Source organism: Anolis sagrei, chromosome 2, assembly GCF_037176765.1.
Source record: "Anolis sagrei isolate rAnoSag1 chromosome 2, rAnoSag1.mat, whole genome shotgun sequence".
In the NCBI taxonomy this organism is placed as follows: domain Eukaryota; kingdom Metazoa; phylum Chordata; class Lepidosauria; order Squamata; family Dactyloidae; genus Anolis; species Anolis sagrei.
In genome coordinates, this window is record NC_090022.1 from 127,810,427 (window position 1) to 127,830,785 (window position 20,359).

Sequence of the window (20,359 nt, forward strand, 5' to 3'; positions counted from 1 at the left end):
ACCTTAAATAGCTTGCTCAGTTTGAAACTTAGTTTTCCCCCTCATGGGTTTCGCTTTCTTGTTCACACCCTTTTTTATTCTCAGAAGGGTGGATAGTTTCTGCCAGGATGGCTACCACTTTCTCTTTTCCAATTAACACCTGTTAACCAAAAGTGGACCCACAGAGGATTTTCATTTCTTTCTGAAGTCTTATAAAATAGAAATATATTTTAATCATATTCTAGCTCGACTTTTCTGGTCATGAACTTCAAAAGCTCTGCATGTGCATGAAGTTTCCTACTATGGTAACTGCAGACAGATAGACATAATTTACACACAGTTTGTTGCATCCACCACAGCTGGATACTAGAGAGATAGGGGAAAATCTGCCTTTTTGGATTGCTGCCTATTTGTTTTATATTAATTCGTTGTTCCAGTGAGTTGCGTTGAAAGCCACAAATTCCTTTATGAACATTCATACATCTCTAAAGAATGACTATTGGAATCAGATCTATTGATCTTTATTAAATGCATATCTTACCCACCTTTCAAGACTCCAGACTTTCTCATGGTGGATTATAATGTAAAGCATATAATATATCTGCATACTGTTATGTATGTATGTTTTGGCTATTTTTTAAAAGAAATTGTTTGAGACTGCCCAAAATTTCCTAAGTCATTAAAAAGTACAATCAAAATAGATATAAAATAGAAAGATGAAAGTAAAATCAGGCATAAAAAATAATGCAGCAAACAATGAAACCAACACAGGACTATTAAAAAAGTGAGATCAACTTTAATGAGATATAACAGCATTGTAAAAACAACTACAAAAAGGTGGTACAGAGGAAAAGGGTGAGTATTCAGTGGAGATGGTTAAAGCCACTAAAATAGTTCATAAGATGCGTTGGACAATATGTACGCCACAATGTAGATCCATGGATTATACCATGGATTATATGCAGCTCACAGGTATAATCTGGGCTAGATCTGGACCCCAAACCCACCCACCCCCATTCCACTTTGACTCCTCCCTGAATTTGCTCACACTGTATCCACTACTTCTGGTCATATAGTGGAGACATTAGTGATGACATATACTGTTGTTTCAAAACAATTCAAATGCCACAAACAATATCATTTTAAAGCCCTCAAAACCAGGCAATGGATCTGAAGGTACATTAGAGTTGTGCAATCCGGATAAACCATGAACTGGTTAGTGTCCCAACTTTCGATGGAGGTCCCGATAACTGTTTCGATGGGGGTCCAGATAACTGTTTTTGCTCTCGGGGTGCTGAAAGATCAGTTTTCTATCAGCCCATTATGGGGGGAGGGCATCCTAGGCTCCCCTTCCCCTCATTTTAGGCATTTAAGCTGTACTCTAGAAGAGAGGCGCTCAGCTGCAGGCAGGCGTGTGTTTTAAGGAGGCTTCTTATTCTTAAAGCTTTTTTCTACTCTAGAGAAGAGGTGCTTGGCTGCAGGTGAGGCAGGCCCACATGCTTTCTCTCAACAGCACCAGCATGCTAAGCAGCTTTCCAAGAGGCATTTTAAGGAGGCCCAGGGGAAGAGTGATGACCTGGGAACTCAGTAGAGCTGTATCCTCCCCGGACTACCTGAAAAATCCCGTTTTGCCTGCAAGGCTGCAATCTTCTTTCTGCTTAGGGTTTTGCTTCCTTTAGCTGTTTCTACTTTCTACTCTAGATGAGAAGTAGGTTTCTCTTTCTGTTTGCTGGAGTTACTAATAATAATAATAATAATAATAATAATAATAATAATAATTTTAAAAAGTATTTTCTGAAGGAGAGAAAGGAAAGGGGGAAAAGAAGCTAAAAGAGTGACTCTCCAAGCCACCAAACACAGGCATGCATGCACGCGCACCTCACCCACCTTCCCTCAGATCCCCACTCCCAGTCAGTCCCACTAAATAAAAACAATTAGGAAAATAAAGGAAAATAAAAAAAGATTCAATTGTGAGCCATTTTCTGTCACGCACTGGGCCTGTAATAATTGTCTTTTGAAATAGGACGTGCACCTTGTGCCCAATGGGAAGCCAGGGTGCCACAAAAGAGGCCCTCAAGGATTTTCCTGAAGAAATTGTGTTTAGATGGCTTGAAAGGTTAAACAAAGTCCTTTATTATTGAACAAATTAAACAGATATTTCTAAAATCTTCAATGAGTCAAACAAATGCTTCAAGGCTTTAAATCAACTGGTGGCTTCCTTAATCTTGTCCACAAGGGACAGGCAACTGTCTTCATTAACTGTTCTTATACTTTGAGAGAAAAACCCCTTTTTAACCTCTCCCAGGCTGTCTATTATCTAAGCTTTACTGATGTGGGAACTATAACCGGATCCAAACTGCATCTTGGGCACCGAGTAGACCTACCAGTAAAGGCTTGCAGATTCTCCAGCTGGAGTTCTTTGGGTCTGTAAAGCTGTTTTCCCTCCAGAATTTCTTAAGACTTTAGGGCTGTTTCCCTCAGATGCTGTAAGGCTGAGAGGCTGCAAGCTCCCAGCCAGAGCTTTGGGAATTCCCCCCGGAATGTCTTGAGAAATGAAGCTTTTCTGCAGGTGAAGCTTGTCCACGTCCTCTAACTTAGCTTTCCTCACTAAGACTAATTAAAAATGGTCCCTCTTCCCTACCCATCTCCCTGGGAGAAGGGGCGGATCCAAACTTAACAATGATAGACAGGTGGCTTGCCCTATGACTGCAAACCAAAGGAAGGCACCTTTTGCAGAATCCCTGAAACTTTGGAATGCATGCAAACACTTAATAGAAAGAAAATAAAGTTGGAGCTCCTGGTACAGACGTACCAGCACAAGCCGAATAGGGAAGGAGGAGCTGAGATTGGCTCCCACTTGCTTTTGTGTCGGGTGGGTTTTTGTACGGGGGAGGCCCCTACCTGTTATGTGCTCCCGGAGTACCAAAGATACCAGATGAATGGATGAAACAGGGGAAATGAATTCTGCATGCAACCCTAATGTACATGTCTTTGGAGAAGGATTAGGGGCTGATACTAAAATTGGCTTGTTTTGCATCTTGGTGTAAATCATGTTGCCATGTAGTTCAAGGCTTGTCTATGGGAAGGACAGAAGAGTTGGAAGGGTAGTTGCATCCAATGAACAAATCCTGCAATTCTAAGTAAATCCACAAATGGGAAAGGGGGGGGGGGAGTCCTTCAAGATGATACACAATTTCTGTAACCTACATCATGCTTTCTCTATATTTGATATTCACTATTGCAATCTCTGGGAGAGCACACTTTCAAAAGAAGCCATTAAAGAGAATGATAATTCACAGACTACTTAATTTTTCACAAATTAAAATTAAAAAAACTCTGCAAATTATAACAAAATGTAATGTTTCTTATGCTTGCTGTTTTTCACAAATGTAATGGAAGGAATAACTGCAAAGAGATTGCGTCATTCTGCTTGTATTATTTGTGTGGTCGACATACATGCATTTAGTTGTCCGATTAGAAGCTTTGTTCTCGGATCTGTAAAGAAAAATAATATGAGCTGCAGAGAAATACTAGTTAAGAAACGTTTGAGGCCACATTGCCAAGATGCATCATTTGATCTCAAATTAATGAGAGATGAGTGGCAGATTCTTGCCTTTCCTAGTAGGCTTAGGCAAAAGCAAACTGCTGCAGTTGCTACTAGCTTGTATCTCCTTCCTCATTAGTAAATCTTCTTTTCCTTTTGCCACTCTCTGATGTTACTTAGCTACATGTGTCCCAGTTTTCATGCAGTCTAAGAATATCTGCAGGACCATAAATTGCTCCTTTCTGTCGCCACAATAATTTTCTGTTACAGTATGTGTGACATTATTGGGCCCTTCCACACAGGTCCAAATCCCACAACAGGTGATGGGTGTATTCTGGATGAATCTGGAGTATACTGGGATTTTCCAGTTTAATCTAGATTAATTTAACACCTGGAAAGATCCGGACCTTGCCTGTGGGCCTATGAGGATTGACAACTGGGACCACATTCCACGATCCCTGGTGTCAATCCACATTTCTATCCTGGTTCTTCAGGCTCTAAGAGCCTGAAGGAGCAGAATGGCATCCCTACTCTCCCCTCCCAGTCCCCCATTTTCCCCCAAAGCTTACCTGGTCCCTGTTTTTCCCCCAAAACTTACTAGGCCCCTCAGGTAAGTTTTAGGGGAAAATGGGGTTGATGGCTGACTGGATGCCCTCCTGGGTCAACCTCTGGTTGACCTGGAAGGGCATGTAGCTACCACAGCAGCAAAAGCACAAGATTTGGGGCTGGTGAGGGCCCTGAATCCCAGGAGGAATTAGGATTAAATATCCCAGTTCCCCCTGGGATTTTGCCCTGTCTGGAAGGGCCCTTCCTCTGAAATCATTCCACATTGGGCATGTACTTCTATATTTGTCATGTAAGAGATACTATAAAGGATGCACTTATTTCCCTCCCAATTGGTAACGACAGACCCTTTCCCCCATCTTGGGTCTTTCCAGCTCATCTGTCATAAAAATGAGCTTGCAAATATTAATAAAACATCCTTAGTAAATGTAACATACATGTCCTGTAGAGGTGTATCATCCACCCAAAGCCATTCTCCTTTGGCATATGTCCTCAGGCCAAGCCAGTAGCTAGACTTCTGTTGATGATCTAGAAACTTCCAGGAAGAAATGGAAACATAAAAGGTCACATCAATGTCTACATTAATTGCTCAAGTCCCAACAGGTAGAAATGTTGATGAGGTTTATCTGAGCAATAAATAATTAGGGCTAAAAAAATCCACCCAAAGAAAATAGTTTTAAAACATCTGGTCTCATACCTAAGGTATGGTTGGCATGCATTTTTGATATATGACAAAATGAAATTGGATTTTAACTTAAAGAAACACAATATAATGAACTCATAGATAAGAATATGGAATAAATATAAAATACTTTTTTACAATAAAATACTGGAATGGACAAAACCGTAAGAAGCGTTTCCACAATTAAGAACACCAAGGAGAGAGAGACTATTTAACTTATAAACAATTTTTAGATAAGGGGGCACCACAGAAATTAAAAACACGACAGGATCTACAGAAAGAAGATTTAAAAATGGCATGGTTTCACTATTACCAACTTCAACAAAGATATTGGTTAGATGATAAAAAAGGTATACAAGAATTTGAGAGTCATTGGAACCTTCTCCTAGAGATAAAAGGCAAAAAGTTAGGAAAACTATACCAGTTCCTTCTGAAAGACTTTACAGTTGATGAACATGTAAAAAAAAAAACCCAATGACTCAATGGGCAATAATAATAATAATAATAATAATAATAATAATAATAATAATACTTTGTTTGTATCCCGCCCTATCTCCCCAAGGGCCAAACAATAAAACCAGAAGAATGAGAAGAAACAACTAAAATTTACAAAAAGCTATACTGTCAAATAATTTTTTAATAAAATGATTATTTTTTGTCGTGCTAGGAGCAACTTGAGAAACTGCAAATTGCTTCTGGTGTGAGAGAATTGGGTGTCTGCAAGGACGTTACCCTGGGAATGCCCGGATGTTTTGATGTTATTATCATCCTTGTGGGAGGCTTCTCTCATGTCCCTGCATGAGGAGCTGGAGCTAGAGCTCATCCGCGCTCTTCACGGATTCGTACCTGCGACCTGTCCTGCCGGCACAGAGGTTTAACCCACTGCACCACTGTGGGCTCCTAATAAAATAGAATTCTAAGGTTTATTATAGCTTAGGGAGGAGCCTTTAACAACCTCACTAAACTACAAAACTACAAAACCCAGAATTCTCCAGGAGGCAGAAACCGATTTAAAGTGGATTCATTCTCTAGTGGCATTGCTGTGAGTTGACACATAATCTGAAGTTCTTGCAAACACAGCTGTGAAGGAGTTGGAGAAATCTAGTGCTGAGAGGGGAAAAAACGAAAAATAGAACAACTACCACTTGGACACTCCACCATGCTGAACTTTATGGAACAGAAGACAAAATAAAGTCACTGCTAAAACAAACTATATCAAATTCTATTTATAAAAAGACATTTGGAACTGACAGTAAACAGAGGTTCTCTGGTCTGATGAGACCAAAATGTTCAACTTTGTGGAATGTCCAATACCAAAATGTTAAATTTTTGTCTTCTTGCAAAACACTGCGTTTTGGACAGAAAACATTTCATCTGCAGTAAACATTTTATGCATGCAAACAAGGTATGCATTTCTATCTTCATAAAATAAGTCTTCTGTTACACTTTGGTGAACTGGAATATGAGATGGATACAGTGAAAGAATGCTACTTTTCTCTTGCAGCATTGTTCATCTTTTCATGTGAAGGTGAAATAATCAAGGATTTCTTCCCCACAACCAAAGTAATATTAGAATGGTTTAAAAACTCACATCATGACCTAAAGACAGAGGTTGTGTAAAAGGTACAGCTATCAGAGCTTGCAAATTCTAGAGGCACAGTATTAAGAATGAAGAAGGTATCAACAATGGAAACATAGTTCTAAAGCATGCTCATACAGGAAAGTATTGCTTTCCCATCAATTGTTGTCTTTAAAAAATAGGATTAAAACCAATACATTTTAATCTCGGCTATAATTTTTGAGCAATTAAAAGTTCTAGGAGTGTTCCAAGAGAGAGCAAAAGTCAAGGGCCATGTGAGAATAAGAATTATGAGTAAGGTGGATTTTAACTCTGAGTAGGTTAGACAACAGGAATGGGTTCAGTGATGTATCCAAACCACAAAATGTATCCACACTCTAATTGTGCTGCAATTATCCTGTCAAAACGAGTAGCTTACCTTTCTAGTTGCATTGTCATGGACCACCACCAGGTGTCCAGCAAGGTTAACGCAAATACTCTGTGCATCTTGCCAGGTCTGCTGATGACTGGAGAAGTAGTAACATTTTGTCTGGAATTTTTGCCAGTCACCTGGACACCGAGGAATATCTGCAAAGCACAGAAACCTGGATAAGATAACATGGCATTGAGAGGATTCTGTCTTCCCAGAATAAACATGCACCACCAGCCTCAGCTACTACCATAACCACTTCTTCACACCAGCACAGTTCCCACTGGACTCTCCATTATGTGGGTCCAATACTATGAATATGGATATTTATTTATTTGATCTTAGCCTGGGTCAAATGATAATGATCAAAGACAGACATGTTGTCTTTGATCATTATATCAGGCTGATGTATTACACAACAAAGGCTTGATCTGTTCCTTTTCTTTTGGACTGTATGGCTCTGAACACAATCTTCTCTATACCAGCCCAGTTACTAGTTCTGAGGTATTAGTGTTGGACTATGACTCTAAAGACCAGGGTTCGGCTCTCTATTTAGCAGTGAAAATTCACTGGCTGATCTTGGGTGAATCACACATTTTCAGTCTCAGAAAATCCAATCAGAAGTTCACTAAGAGTCAAACTAAGTAGGAAATGACATGAAGGCACACAGAACAGCAATGCAGCACAGGAACATGCTTCTTATATTCAAAGAAAATAGAGGCAAGTATTCCTTTCATCCACAAAAAAGAAAGCCACATTTGAGGTTTTAGGCAGCTGACCTAGATTTATCTTCATACTCACCTCATTATGTCCATTTGATCCTCCAACTTACTGAGTCTATCCTTCATTCTGCTCAAATAACCAAGTGTGAATTCACTAACTAGCTACCCACATGCTTCCATAATGACTCTAAAAATGTGTTCAAAATACAAGTAATATTTTTAAAAGACCCACAACAATTACTGCAAACAGGTAGTAACAACAATCTAACCGTCAAACAAAGCCTGAAGGGACAGGGACACCTTCCTCAGTCTTCTATATCAGTGAAGATGTTTTTATCCATTGCTTATTTGCTGTATATTGGCTAATGTTTTCACTAAGTTTTAGTTGCCATACAAAGAAACCATGCATTTAAAATGATTTGTTGTCATTATTTGAGATGTTGCTGCGCCAGACTGGTGGAATCGTCCAACATAAATGCTTTAAACAAACAAACATTGTTGTAACAGAAGGCCTTTTCTTTGGTGCTGCTGTGTGGGGGGAGAGAAAATCCAGACCTCCTTCTTTGTGCTATGGCTCCCATCCTGATCATCCCTTCCACAGGGTTTTAATTCTTTAAAATCAAAAATGCTTCACTGCAGCCATAAGGCTAAATGACATCTTAGCAGAGGAGGGAGGAGGCCTAAAGTTGAAGATAAAAGGGAACCAGAATGGTTTAAATCCCCACTCAGTCATGAAAATCCCTGGATTTCCTAAAACAAAGGCAATGACACACTTCCTCTGAACAAATCTTGCTAAGAAATACTTGTAATGGTGCTGCCATAAGTCAGAGCCAATGTGAAGGCAGGTAACAACAAAGTTATGCTTTATTCCTGCATCTAAAAATCAGTCTCAGAGCGTACAGAGTAAGTGCTTCCTTGTCTCAAAAGGAACCCATCCATTGCGTTTCTGTATGAGTCTCTGTTTTTGGGCCAAGTGAGAGAACTTAATTCTGCTCCATTTCTCTGCACCCTGTGTAGATGAATGATATTATCTCAGGGAATGCACAGAGACTCAATAGCATGACCCATCTTGATTTGTGCTTGATTGAAAGAAAGCAAAAACAGTATAGACCAGGGGTCCCCAAACTACGGCCCGTGGGCCGTATGCGGCCCGCCGAGGCCATTTCTCCAGTCTGCGCGGCCTGGCCTGGCCACGCCCACCCGGCGCCACTCTGCCCATGGTGGACAACCTCTGCTCTGGCCGCTCTGCTCTGCAGAGCACTCATCTGGGAGGCTGCTCCCTCCCACTCAGGCAGAGCGGCTGGAGCAGAGGATTTCCGGAGCATTTGCGGAGCAGCGCCGGGTATACGGCCATGTTCTAGAAGCATTCTCTCCTGATGTTTTGCCTGCATCTATGGCAAGCATCCTCACTCTCACAAACTCTGAGGGTGCTTGCCATAGATGCAGGCAAAACGTCAGGAGAGAATGCCTCTAGAACATGGCCATATAGCCTGAAAAAACCTACAACAACCCAGTATAGATGACAATCTGCTTCATGGATTTGTCCTTTAGGTACAGATGGGCTTTGCTCAGTTTATTGTTGTGATCCATTCACAATGTGGCATATAGTTTAAGAATGACAGGATTAACTTGAATATTAACAATGTCATTTTTGATAATGTCATATAAATTCACTGCCGAACTTACATTTCAAGGTTGCCAGGACAAAAGCAGGGATGGCTATTAACAGGAAAGCGCACAGCAAGATGGAAAGGAGGCCAATCCTCTTGTATTGTCTTGTATTGTCAGTATGTGTGGTGGGTTTGAGCACATCTGTAAATAACCAAAGTGATTTTTATAGCACAAGATAGCTGGTATAAAGCAGTAGGACACATGTAGCCAGCACACATAATAATGAAAGGGAAATAAAAATAAACAGGAACTAATGTAACCACTGCAATAGCTGGGAAACACTGCAGGAGCTGAGATAAAAAAAGACATAAGATGGGTTGATGTGGGAGGACTGAAATTCCACGATGCCTGCTTTGGTTAGACCACATCTGGAATATTGTGTCCAATTGTGGGCACCACAATTCAAGAGAGATATTGACAAGCTGGAATGTGTCCAGAGGAGGGCGACTAAAATGATCAAGGGTCTGGAGAACAAGCCCTATGAGGAGCGGCTTAGGGAACTGGGCATGTTTAGCCTGAAGAAGAGAAGGCTGAGAGGAGATATGATAGCCATGTATAAATATGTGAGAGGAAGCCACAGGGAGGAGGGAGCAAGCTTGTTTTCTGCTTCCTTGGAGACTAGGACGCGGAACAATGGCTTCAAACTACAAGAGAGGAGATTCCATCTGAACATTACGAAGAACTTCCTGACTGTGAGAGCCGTTCAACAGTGGAACTCTCTGCCCCGGAGTGTGGTGGAGGCTCCTTCTTTGGAAGCTTTTAAGCAGAGGCTGGATGGCCATTTGTCAGGGGTGATTTGAATGCAATATTCCTGCTTCTTGGCAGAATGGGGTTGGACTGGATGGCCCATGAGGTCTCTTCCAACTCTTTGATTCTATGATTCTATGATTCTATGAGCCTATCGGCTTCTGCACATTCTAACCCCAGCAATTCTGAGAAAACAGAAAACACCCCTAAGCAGGGAAACCTTGGTTTTACCGGAGACGTCATTTGGATGCCTCTTATAAAATCAAGGCAGGTCTTAGTTTAAAGGCCTGTCTGGATGGGCCCGATGAGAATGTTGAAGATTTTCCACATTGTTTGGCAAAAGCTTTTTTAAATCTCCAAGCTAGAAAAATATGACTTATGGATCTGATGCCCAGGAATGTTTGTGCTATTAATAATCTCTTACCTGGTTTGGCCTTCATTGTTTGTTCTGGGACTTGTTGCTGCCATCTTAGGAAACTTGAAGGTATAACGTTCTCATAATCCCTTTCTGAATCTGCAATACTGACCTCAGACCCTAGAGAAAGGAACAACCGAGAAATTCTGGTCTTCAAAAGTAAAGCTTGCTTGTTTAATCCCCATGACACAGATGTGAAACTGCCATGAACCACAGCATCAGGTAAGTATGCCTCAGAACCTATAGCAATTCATATAAACACATTCACTGGTAAAATAACAATTCCTGATATACAGCATCAACTCCCTATTTACAGAGATGCTTCTCCCTATGGCATCTTAAAAATCACACTGGATGATCTATGTATATATGCAAACTGATCCTAAATGTGTGGCAACCAGTACCATAGAGTTTAGTCCAAATCCCACAATCAGATCAGTTTTGTAGTCTCAGCTCTAAGGAGGAAGGTTTTGTTGTTGTTGTTTTTTAAAACAACAGACAAAGGGAACATTCAGATTTTCAGTGGTATTTTATCAAAATAAAATGCTAAAAATATATTGTCTTGGAACTGCATGGTGTATATATCTCATGAGAAATACATGTATTTCTTCCTTCATATGACCATTAGGCACAAGGAGTTTTAGAACACTGGTAAGGCAATGGCCACTATTGCATGTGTCTGGGTAGTTCTGACAGCTCTGCCAGGAAAGATCAGAAATGTAATTCTTCCACTGACCTTTTTCGTATTATTGCCCTATATAAACGTTACTGCCCAACTACACTCATACCTCAGTTAACAAAGTCTCTTTTACAAAGTACTTTTATGCAGACCCAGTCTCTTCCTTTCTTTATTGTCCTCTGGCTGAGAGGCTGGAAAGCCTTTTAGAAGCATTGTATTGGAAGTAAGGTGAAGGAGTAACGTCAAGAACACAGACTTGATTTTGGTTGCAGCTTCATGTCTGCAGCATTTGTGTGATAAACAGACAAGACCTTGAGCTAGAAAGGATTAGAATCTGCAATAGCTAATCCTGTGGTAGCAATGTGTGGCTGCCTACAGCAAACAAGGTAAACAGAAGCTGCCTTCAGACACCTTAACTGAGCGTGTATGAACTAAAAACAGAAAGAACAGGAGAAAGCAGAAAAGCCTGCCCGTCATTGCCTTCTGCATGTTAGATGGAACAGATTTATAAGATTGGTCATGAAAAATTGAAATAATAAGAAATGTGAAGCGTGAGGAAAGGGAAGAAAATAATCCCTTAATACATTTTGGAAGATGTTTTCAAATGGCCTCTAAGGTCCAAGAAGATTTATCTGGTTTCAATTCACGTGTACATATGAAACATGTGAAGTTGTTCTTTTTCAAGGATGTAAAAAAAAAAAATCTGTATTCCTTCCATGTTTTTTTTCTGGTTCTAGTATCAAAATTTCTGTTAAAGAAATAATACCTAGAAGCACAGTTACTTTGCTAATTGTGGTCTATCTGTAAATGGCCACAAAATGATCCAAAACAAAAATCAATGGCTAAGTCTGTGATAAGTTCACAAGCTAACAATATTGCTTTATAATGTCAGCACTATCATCTTAATATAAAATACTTTAATGATAATCGTTATCCTGTTTTAGTTATTTCCTAAAACGAAAACAGGAAATCTTCTGCATGTAATTCTGTTATGTAAGAAAGTAGAAAAATATATATTGACAACTTCAATAAACCATTTTTAAAAAGCTTTTAAGAGCTTGCTTTTGTTAATTGCTGTCAGTTTTTCTTCAGTCCCATGAATGAGAGGCCTCCAGTTCACCCTCTCATCCACAGCTCTTCTCAGGTCTTACAGATTCATGGAAGTTGTGACATCCATAATTGACAGTTTATCCATCTGGAATGTGCTCTGCCTTCTGCCTTAACAAGCACTCACAGCCTTCTAAAGACAACATACAATGCAGTGGCTTGCTTAGATTCTTCCTCTAAATTGAAAGTGTGAGTTTTGCATTCATCAGTCATTTCCTTCATGCTCACACCACCACAGTACAAGCTTCTTTGAATTGCCCCTGATGAGTAAAGATACCAGGCATTTATTGTACAATTACCTGCATTGTTCATGGGATTTTTATGGGTAGTGGTCCAGATGTCATTTGCAATACTCTCTTGATTTTTTCATCACACAACAATGAAGGCAGGGCATCATAGCTACTTGGTGTCTCTTGGACCAGGAGCATTAGGAGTCAACCATTTGGAATATGGGTTCCAAAACGTGACTCATCCAATATTGCTGGTTTATAGGGTTCAGAATTGTTGGCTGGGCTTCCTCGGACTGAGGGATGAAATTTGATAGTATCTGGGAAGCTATGTTTGGAAACCACTTGTCTGGAACAACGCTGGCTAAAATTGACAGATTTGATATAAGGTGCCTATTCCAGGCATAAGCACTGATAGATTATACACTCTTTTGCCCATTGCTCTTGCATCATTACTCCTATCCCATTCTTTGTTATATCTACTTGTCTGACAAGCCTTATTAAAGAGGCATAAATAAATACCATCCAGACAGAAATAAAGATAGATCATCATGGTTACTATGAAGCCAACATTAGATAGATAGATAGATAGATAGATAGATAGATAGATAGATAGATAGACAGACAGACAGATGAAAGAGAGTCAAGGGTACCCATGGCTCTCCAAATATTGTTGGTTCATAATTCCCATTCCCATTGCCACTGGCTATGCTGTTCAGATATTATGCAATAGCATTTTTTTTTAAACAACCCCCATTTATACTCCATGCTTTCTTCAATCTACAGGCAAATTTATATGACTAGCTCATTATAATTTCATCTCATGGTAGACTGAGAGCACATGAAAAAGGCAAATAATAATCACAGTAGGAGAACAGCATCTTTTGCTTGAATTTATCCCATAATGTTGCTTCTTTCCTCTCATTCTCCCAGTAGGGTACAACCTGGAAAGCACTTATTTTACAAAGGAGATAATTAACAGATTATTTGTGTTTGTAAACAAATAATCAGGCTGTTTCCTGATAGGGTACTGGTGGGAAAGGAGCAAAGTCGCGAGGAATATAAAGGCACAATTGTTCTGCTGAAATTGTGGTTTGCCCCTCTTGTGCGATAAATTCATAACTAGTGTGTAATTTGAATCCAGATGAAATGTAGCACTCTGTCCAGGGTACTGGTTTTATCCTTTCTTCACTTTACACGCTCTCTCACACAAATTGGTCAAAATGTAGAAAGCATTATTTGAATGACATCATTGTTCCTTTTTTTTCAACCAAGGGCCAGAAAACATAGAATAGTGTAACATCCATAATGACTGCTGAAGAGGAAACGAGGGGCGGATGGATGGACCATGTGATAGAATGTATGATCTACCGCATGAGTTGCTGAAGTGCAATTGTCGGCCCCCGTGAACTATGACGATCTGCCCATAAGCAGTGCAATAATTCTGAGAAAGATACTAAAGAGGAAGCTAAAACCAATACTGAAGATAGTCCTATAAGCCAGCATGATGTATTGGTTTGAGTATGAACTCTGGAGACCAGGGTTTTAGTGGCCATTTGTTGATGTAAATCCTCTGGAAGTCCTTGGGCATGTCACATTCTCTCAGCCTCAGAGGAAGCCAAAGGCAAACCTTTTCTGAACAAACTTTGCCAAGAAAATCCCACTGAAGGATAACTATAAATTAAATACAATTTGAGGGCACCCAACAGCAAGTTATGCCTGGATAAAGCACTGCTTCTCTAACATTAAGCTGAATTAAAAGCAGGTCAGTCAGGAAAACTGATGAGAAGTCTCATTTAGGACTGAATGCTAGCTTCCTACCAATCCAGATCATCATTCTCCCCTACAATCAGGTTGCCAAGCCACTGAAAGTGAAAAGGCATTCTCTCTACACAGTATTTTAGGCCCCTTCCACACAGCTGAATAAAATCCCACATTTTCTACTTTGAACTGGAATGTATGGCAGTGTGGACTCAGATAACCCAGTTCAAAGCAGATATTGTGGATTATCTGCTTTGATATTCTGGGTTATATGACCATGTGGAAGGGCCCTTAGACATATTTAGGTTATTCCCACAACCCCTTTAGATTTATTCAGATTTAATGGGGCAAATAGCTTTTGCTCTATTTTGCATAGCTTGTATCTCTGTTCCCAGACATTAGGCAAGTTTTTCTGCCCCCTGGTTAAGTTTTGGTCTCACTTTGTAAAAGTTGCTTCAGTAATGGGAGTGAATAGCATAATGCATTAAAACAAAGTGTAGAGAAGTTATAATATTATAAAGACCTCTTTCACAGCAATGTGATCCAAACTCCCTCCTAGCGAAGTTCTTACCTGGCCTACGGGACTCCATGTGTTGTTCTTCCCTGGTGTGGAGCAGCTCCAATGTGGCAGGACAGTTGAGTCATTTAGCATTATTTCTCAAGTGGGCTGTGTGTCTATTTCCGCAAAGACAGTGATCAATTTGTAATGGAGTGGATCTCAACGGTTGCTGCATCTTGCAAAAAACCCTCACAGGCTCTTCCTGTAGCTGAGAAACCACAGGCAATGTAGTTCCCAAAACATCATTCCTGTGCCAGCTCCTTCAGATTATTCCCCTGTCAGTAAAGGTCAATAAAGCAAAACAAGAGAAAAATGGAGACAGGATTATAATGTATGAAAGTCACAGGGGTTCATGAGATAATTTTTTAAAAAATAATAATAATGTCACTGTATGGACAATGATCTTTTTTTTTTAATGGACTGGATATCTCACGAACCCCTGTGACTCTTTATTTTCAGTTCTGTTTCTGAATAAACAAGAAAAAATATAGAAAGGGAAGTTGGGGGATGTTGGGGGATTATATTTTCTCCTGCTAGACCTGAGGTGGATACTGGTATGGAGGCAGAGTTACAGTGGTCTACTGTGACACCATCCCACTGATCAGATACCCTATCCCATTTGAATATTTCCATTTAAAGTGGGACACTAATTCTGTCTGTGTGCTGCCCACCACACTGCACAATGGCCTTCCTTCTTGAGCAAGTCGTGTGGACGGAATTGGCGCTAGAATTCTTTCAGCTAGTGGAGCTGGAGGATTTTATCCATGCTAAGGCTATTTCATTGGGAGTGGTGCAAGACTTCATGGCTGCCATGACAATCATGAATCTGTTCCAAGTACTATTTGGCCCCATTCATATTGCTGGCCACACTTTAGAGCTAGATGGAATGATAATGATCTTGGGATGGAGCAATTTTTTTAATCGTTCTGTTGTCATAGACTAGGAATTGGAGCTTTTGTGGGGTGGGGGATTTATTAACATGGTTTACCCCAAAAGGTTGATGGATGTGGATGGCTTCTTGCAGTGTTTCCTGCTATCTCAAGTTTAAGGTTTAACACCCAACAAATCAGTCTAGAAATCTCGGGCATGTTTTCATGTCTTGCTTTTATCAATCTGCTTATCCTGTGATGCTGAGTTATAGCTATATATTCAGTTTATATAATGGGTTAAGCATTGGTACTAATCAATCCCTAGGGTCTATTTACATTATATAGCACTAGGGTGTCATTTTAACTGCCATAGTTCCCTCTTGTAAAATACTGAGATTGGAAATGAAATGGGAAATATTAAGGCCCCTTCCACAGAGCTGAATAAAATCCCACATTTTCTGCTTTGAACTGGAATATATGGCAGTGTGGACTCAAGATAATCCAGTTCAAAGCAGATTTTGTGGGATTTTCTGCCTTGATATTATGGGTCATATGGCTGTGTTGAAGGGCCCTAAGAGCTCTTGAGCAGAGTGCTCTCTTGCCTCTAGTACAGTGTTTCTCAACCTGGGGGTCGAGATCCCTGGGGGGGGGGGGGGTCATGAGGGGGATGTCAGAGGGGTCACCAAAGACCATCAGAAAACACAGTATTTTCTGTTGGTCATGGAGATTCTGTGTAGGAAATTTGGCCCAAGTTTGTTGGGGTTCAGAATGTTCTTTGATTGTAGGTGACCTAGAAATCCCAACAACTACAACTCCCAATTGACAGAATCAAACCCCCCCCCCCCCATCCCCACCAGTATTCAAATTTGGGCATATCAGATATTTGTGCCAAATTTGGTTCAGTGAATGAAAAGATAGCCTGCATATCAGATATTTACATTACGATTCTTAACAGTAGCAAATTAGTTATAAAGTAGCAATGAAAATAATGTTATGGTTGGGGGTGACCACAACAGGAGGAAGTGTATTAAGGGGTCATGGCATTAGGAAGGTTGAGAAACACTGCTCTAGCGGAACCATGACAATTAAAGTGGAATAATAGTGTTACAATTCTATAGTAAGAATGGACTCCTAGTTGAATGTGAAAATGGCATGACTGGTTGTGAATACAGTTTGTTTCAGAGGAGCTAGCTGTGAGCAAGTGAGATGGAAGATAGAACAATGTTAGCAGAAAACCCAAAATCTAACTAAATGCAGACTGTTTAAAGGCTTGCTCTGTGGCAATGCAGGCGGCAAATAAATTATTATTTTCTGTCTTCACTGTATCTACAAAAGAGACATCTGGCAAAGCTGTTTCAAATTCTGGTTTACGAGAAGACAGACCACTCAACTCTCTACTGAAGAATGTGCATGGAGGATGGAAATGGTGTAAACTTATTGCTAGTATGATGCTCCATAAAGCACACATTAAATTCCTTCTGAAATCCTTTCAATTTTTCCCCAATAAGCCAATGCATGGAGTGAATATTGTTCAACTTTATTGTAGCTTCCTTCAGTAATGTCGTTACACCCCTTCCCTTTTCTTTGTTTGGGGCCCGTCAACAGTGACTAGATGAGAAACTGGCTCTCCAGAGTTAAGAAATTATTTTTGAGAACTTGTATAGAATTTACTGCATATGGCAAGAAAATTTTTAGTATTGGAGAATCCAGATTCTTAGAAATGGGGCATTCCTATTCACAGGTCCTCAGTCTTACCACAATTCATCCTCAATTTATTCATTTTTATTTAGAAAGCCTTCTAGTCATTTTTGGGTAGTTGGAAATTGGGCTTTTGATTAATTGTTGCTGAACCTCTCATGCCCACATGCATTTAAAAAAACAGCAACCATGCAATACTGTTTTAATAATCTGTTTAATTGTGTTTCATCTGGAAAAAGTAAGATATAAGTAGGCAAATAAATAAATAAATACTTGAATTATATATAAACATTGATAAGATTTAATTCATGTTCAGAAGAGAGATAAAGGGAGATTGAAGTGGATGATCCCTTTCCTAGGCTGCAAAATCGGCGGGCGCAGGAACAACAAGACAGGCAGTCAGTTTCTTTCAAGAAAGCAGTTTACTCAGAAGTCAAGCAGCTGCTTGGGTCGCCTCCTACGCAACATGGCGCCTCGTGGAAACGACCCAGGCCTCAAGCCATGTGGCCTTTTTATACAGTCAAAGGGGTTCGGTTTAGGACCGCCCCGGAACAAAAATCATTGGTTCAAAGTTGTGGTGCAGTTTAATAAACATCCAATCATCCCCTGCCACCCAAACATCCAATCACCACCCGCCACCCTTGCCAAACCCCTCCCTAACCCCATACTGCCCCCTATCCCATGAGTACTGGTAACTTCCCCAAGTTCCATTTTGTAGTTCCGCCTTATTATGACTTCGTAAAATTCTGGTCAACATTTCACCACTACAACATAGATATAACCAACACATTGACCACCAATACATCGGTTGCAGTGCTGGAATATTACTTTTTGACACAACAATTCACAATTTGAAGGCGATGAGGAATTGTGCCTGAATTTGATTTAAACAGGCTAAGTAGAAGATGTGTAGTATGTCTGTGGTGGCTAAATGTATTAATTTAACTAATGTTGTATGTGTATGTTTCTTTGCACATGCACTTAAAACTTAAATAAAATATATTTTAAAAAGAATTATAATGTGAATGTTTTGACTAGAATATATTTTCAAAGTTCGGGCTTCTAACAGAAAGCAGCATTTTGAGATTAGAAAACAAAAGCAGCAGCTGTTGTCAGCCTCCTCGAAACATGACCTTTTGTGGAAAATGCAGAAGTTGGTTAGTCATTCCTTATTCTCACAAAAACTTCAAACAGGAATGAATTAACAGCCTGATTCTGTGCCCGCAAATATTTTGTAGCCTGTCCAAGATTACGTATCACCATAATGGAGTGACGTGCTTTCTTATGATCTCTCCAATCATAATTTTGATTTTGATTTTTTTTTGTTAATGGCAGATGGGCTGCTTTGACTGATAGCAACCTAATGTATGAGCAATCTCCAGAATGTATCTACACTGTAGAATCAATGAAAATGGACATAATTTAATTGCTATGGCTTAATGTATGGAATTGTTGTAGTTGTATTTTTACAAGGTCTTCTGTGATCTTTGGTTCCTTCTATGTAGCCATATAACCCAGAATATAAAGGCAGAAAATCCTACAATATCTGCTTTGAAATGAGTTGAGCCCACACTGCCATTTTTTTCCAGTTCAAAGCAGAAAATGTGGGATTTTATTCAGGTGTGTGGAAGGGCCTAAGGGCAGAAAATTCCACACTATCTGCTTTGAAGTGGGTTGTCTGAGTTCACACTGAAATAATGTGGGATTTCCTGCCTTGATATTCTGGGATATAGGGCTGTGTGGAAGGGCCCTCAGATAACTCGTTTCAAAGCTGATATTGTGGGATTTTCTGCCTTGATATTCTGGGATATAGGGTTGTGGAAGGGCCCTTAGTCAAATAGTGCTTGTGCCTCACCAAACTACAAAGGCACTCCAGTGGTTTCCTTGACTGAGTCTATCAACCTGTGGACAGGGCCTCCCTCTTTTCCCACTGCATTCTATCATAATAAACTTGTTTACTTCTCAAGAACAAATTAAGTCTGAGCCGTCCATAGAAGACAAGATGATTGATTAAACTGAGATCAGATGTCTCACAGTTTCAGTTTCTAAACTTCTACCAACAGCTCAGGCTTCATTTGCTTGTATTTTTAGTAACACTCCTTATTGTACAACGAGCCTGAGAAACAATGGCAAACAAGAAACTCAAGTCCTGCATCCCAGATTAAACATGGGCCAACAAAAACATCATCTGAAAGGATGGATAGGATAAATTTTATGCTTAATGCTTCATTTGGAGCCAGGTCGATTGATGGACATTCAAACATTCAGAGGGCCACTTAAAGCCCTCTGAATTTTTGAATGCAATAAACTGTAGCTCCCTAGATATTATCCATGTAGAAATGTCAACTTAACATTTTGCCAATTAGACTTTGGCCACGAGATGGAGCCGAAGAACATGCTAAGCCTCTATGTGTCCTTTATTCGGCTGTCCACAAAACAGTACCTTTACTGGGTCACCCGAAAAGTCCAAAATTCATAATGCAAGGCTTCTGTTTCTGGGAAAGATGTCGAGAATCCTACAGAAGCCACCATGGTGGCATCACAAGCGTACATTTTGTCTCAGATGTTACTTCTATTATCAGTTAAGATGGTCTGGAGCAGGTATCCTCAAATGATGGCCCTCCAGCTGTTTGGGCTCCAAATCCCAGAATTCCTGACTTCTGAACAAGCTGGCTGGGGCTTCTGGGAGTTGGAGGCCCAAACAGCCGGAGGGCTGATGTCTGAGGATGCTTGGTCTGGAGGGATCGCAATGTAGCCATAGGACACTTCTCTTCTTAGGCTCCATCTTCACTGAGATATAATGCAGAATTAAACTGCATTATATGACCAGTGTAGACTCATATAATACAGTTTTAACTGCATTTTGAGTCTGAACTGATTCTGTAAGGCTGTTTCAAACTGCATTATATAGCAATGGACACAGAGTGGGGATTAGGAAGCAAGGGAAATAGAAGGTAATAACATTTGAACTCATTTTAATCAATGAAGTAGCTTTTGTTGCTTGAATATAAAGCAGTTAGTTTAATACTGCTGAAATTACAGTATATCAGCTGCCATCTTTGGTCTTTCCCCCTGGTCTCCATTCAAGAAGCAGAATAGTCCCCCTCTGCACTGGGATCCCTGCAGACTATATGAACTGCCAACAGA

General features: G+C 40.1%; 1 protein-coding gene across 1 annotated transcript; it reads right to left on the minus strand.

The window, feature by feature from the left end:
* Positions 1 to 753: 753 nt before the first annotated feature.
* On the minus strand, positions 754 to 14,912 carry LOC132768483 (snaclec alboaggregin-A subunit alpha-like). Its single transcript, XM_060764401.2, has 6 exons — positions 14,658 to 14,912; positions 10,322 to 10,432; positions 9,166 to 9,291; positions 6,767 to 6,915; positions 4,525 to 4,622; positions 754 to 3,474 (listed from the first exon to the last, which is right to left on the minus strand). Exons 1-6 carry the CDS (start codon positions 14,674 to 14,676, stop codon positions 3,345 to 3,347), a joined length of 633 nt encoding a protein of 210 aa, XP_060620384.2. The 5' UTR covers positions 14,677 to 14,912; the 3' UTR covers positions 754 to 3,344.
* Positions 14,913 to 20,359: the final 5,447 nt, after the last annotated feature.

Excerpts from the sequence above, each read along its gene's own strand:
- LOC132768483 (XM_060764401.2), bottom strand. Across the intron at positions 9,292-10,321 it reads AACAATGAAGGCCAAACCAG|ATGTGCTCAAACCCACCACA; the intron begins GTAAGAGATTAT and ends GGTTATTTACAG. Across the intron at positions 4,623-6,766 it reads ATGACAATGCAACTAGAAAG|TTTCTAGATCATCAACAGAA; the intron begins GTAAGCTACTCG and ends TCTTCCTGGAAG.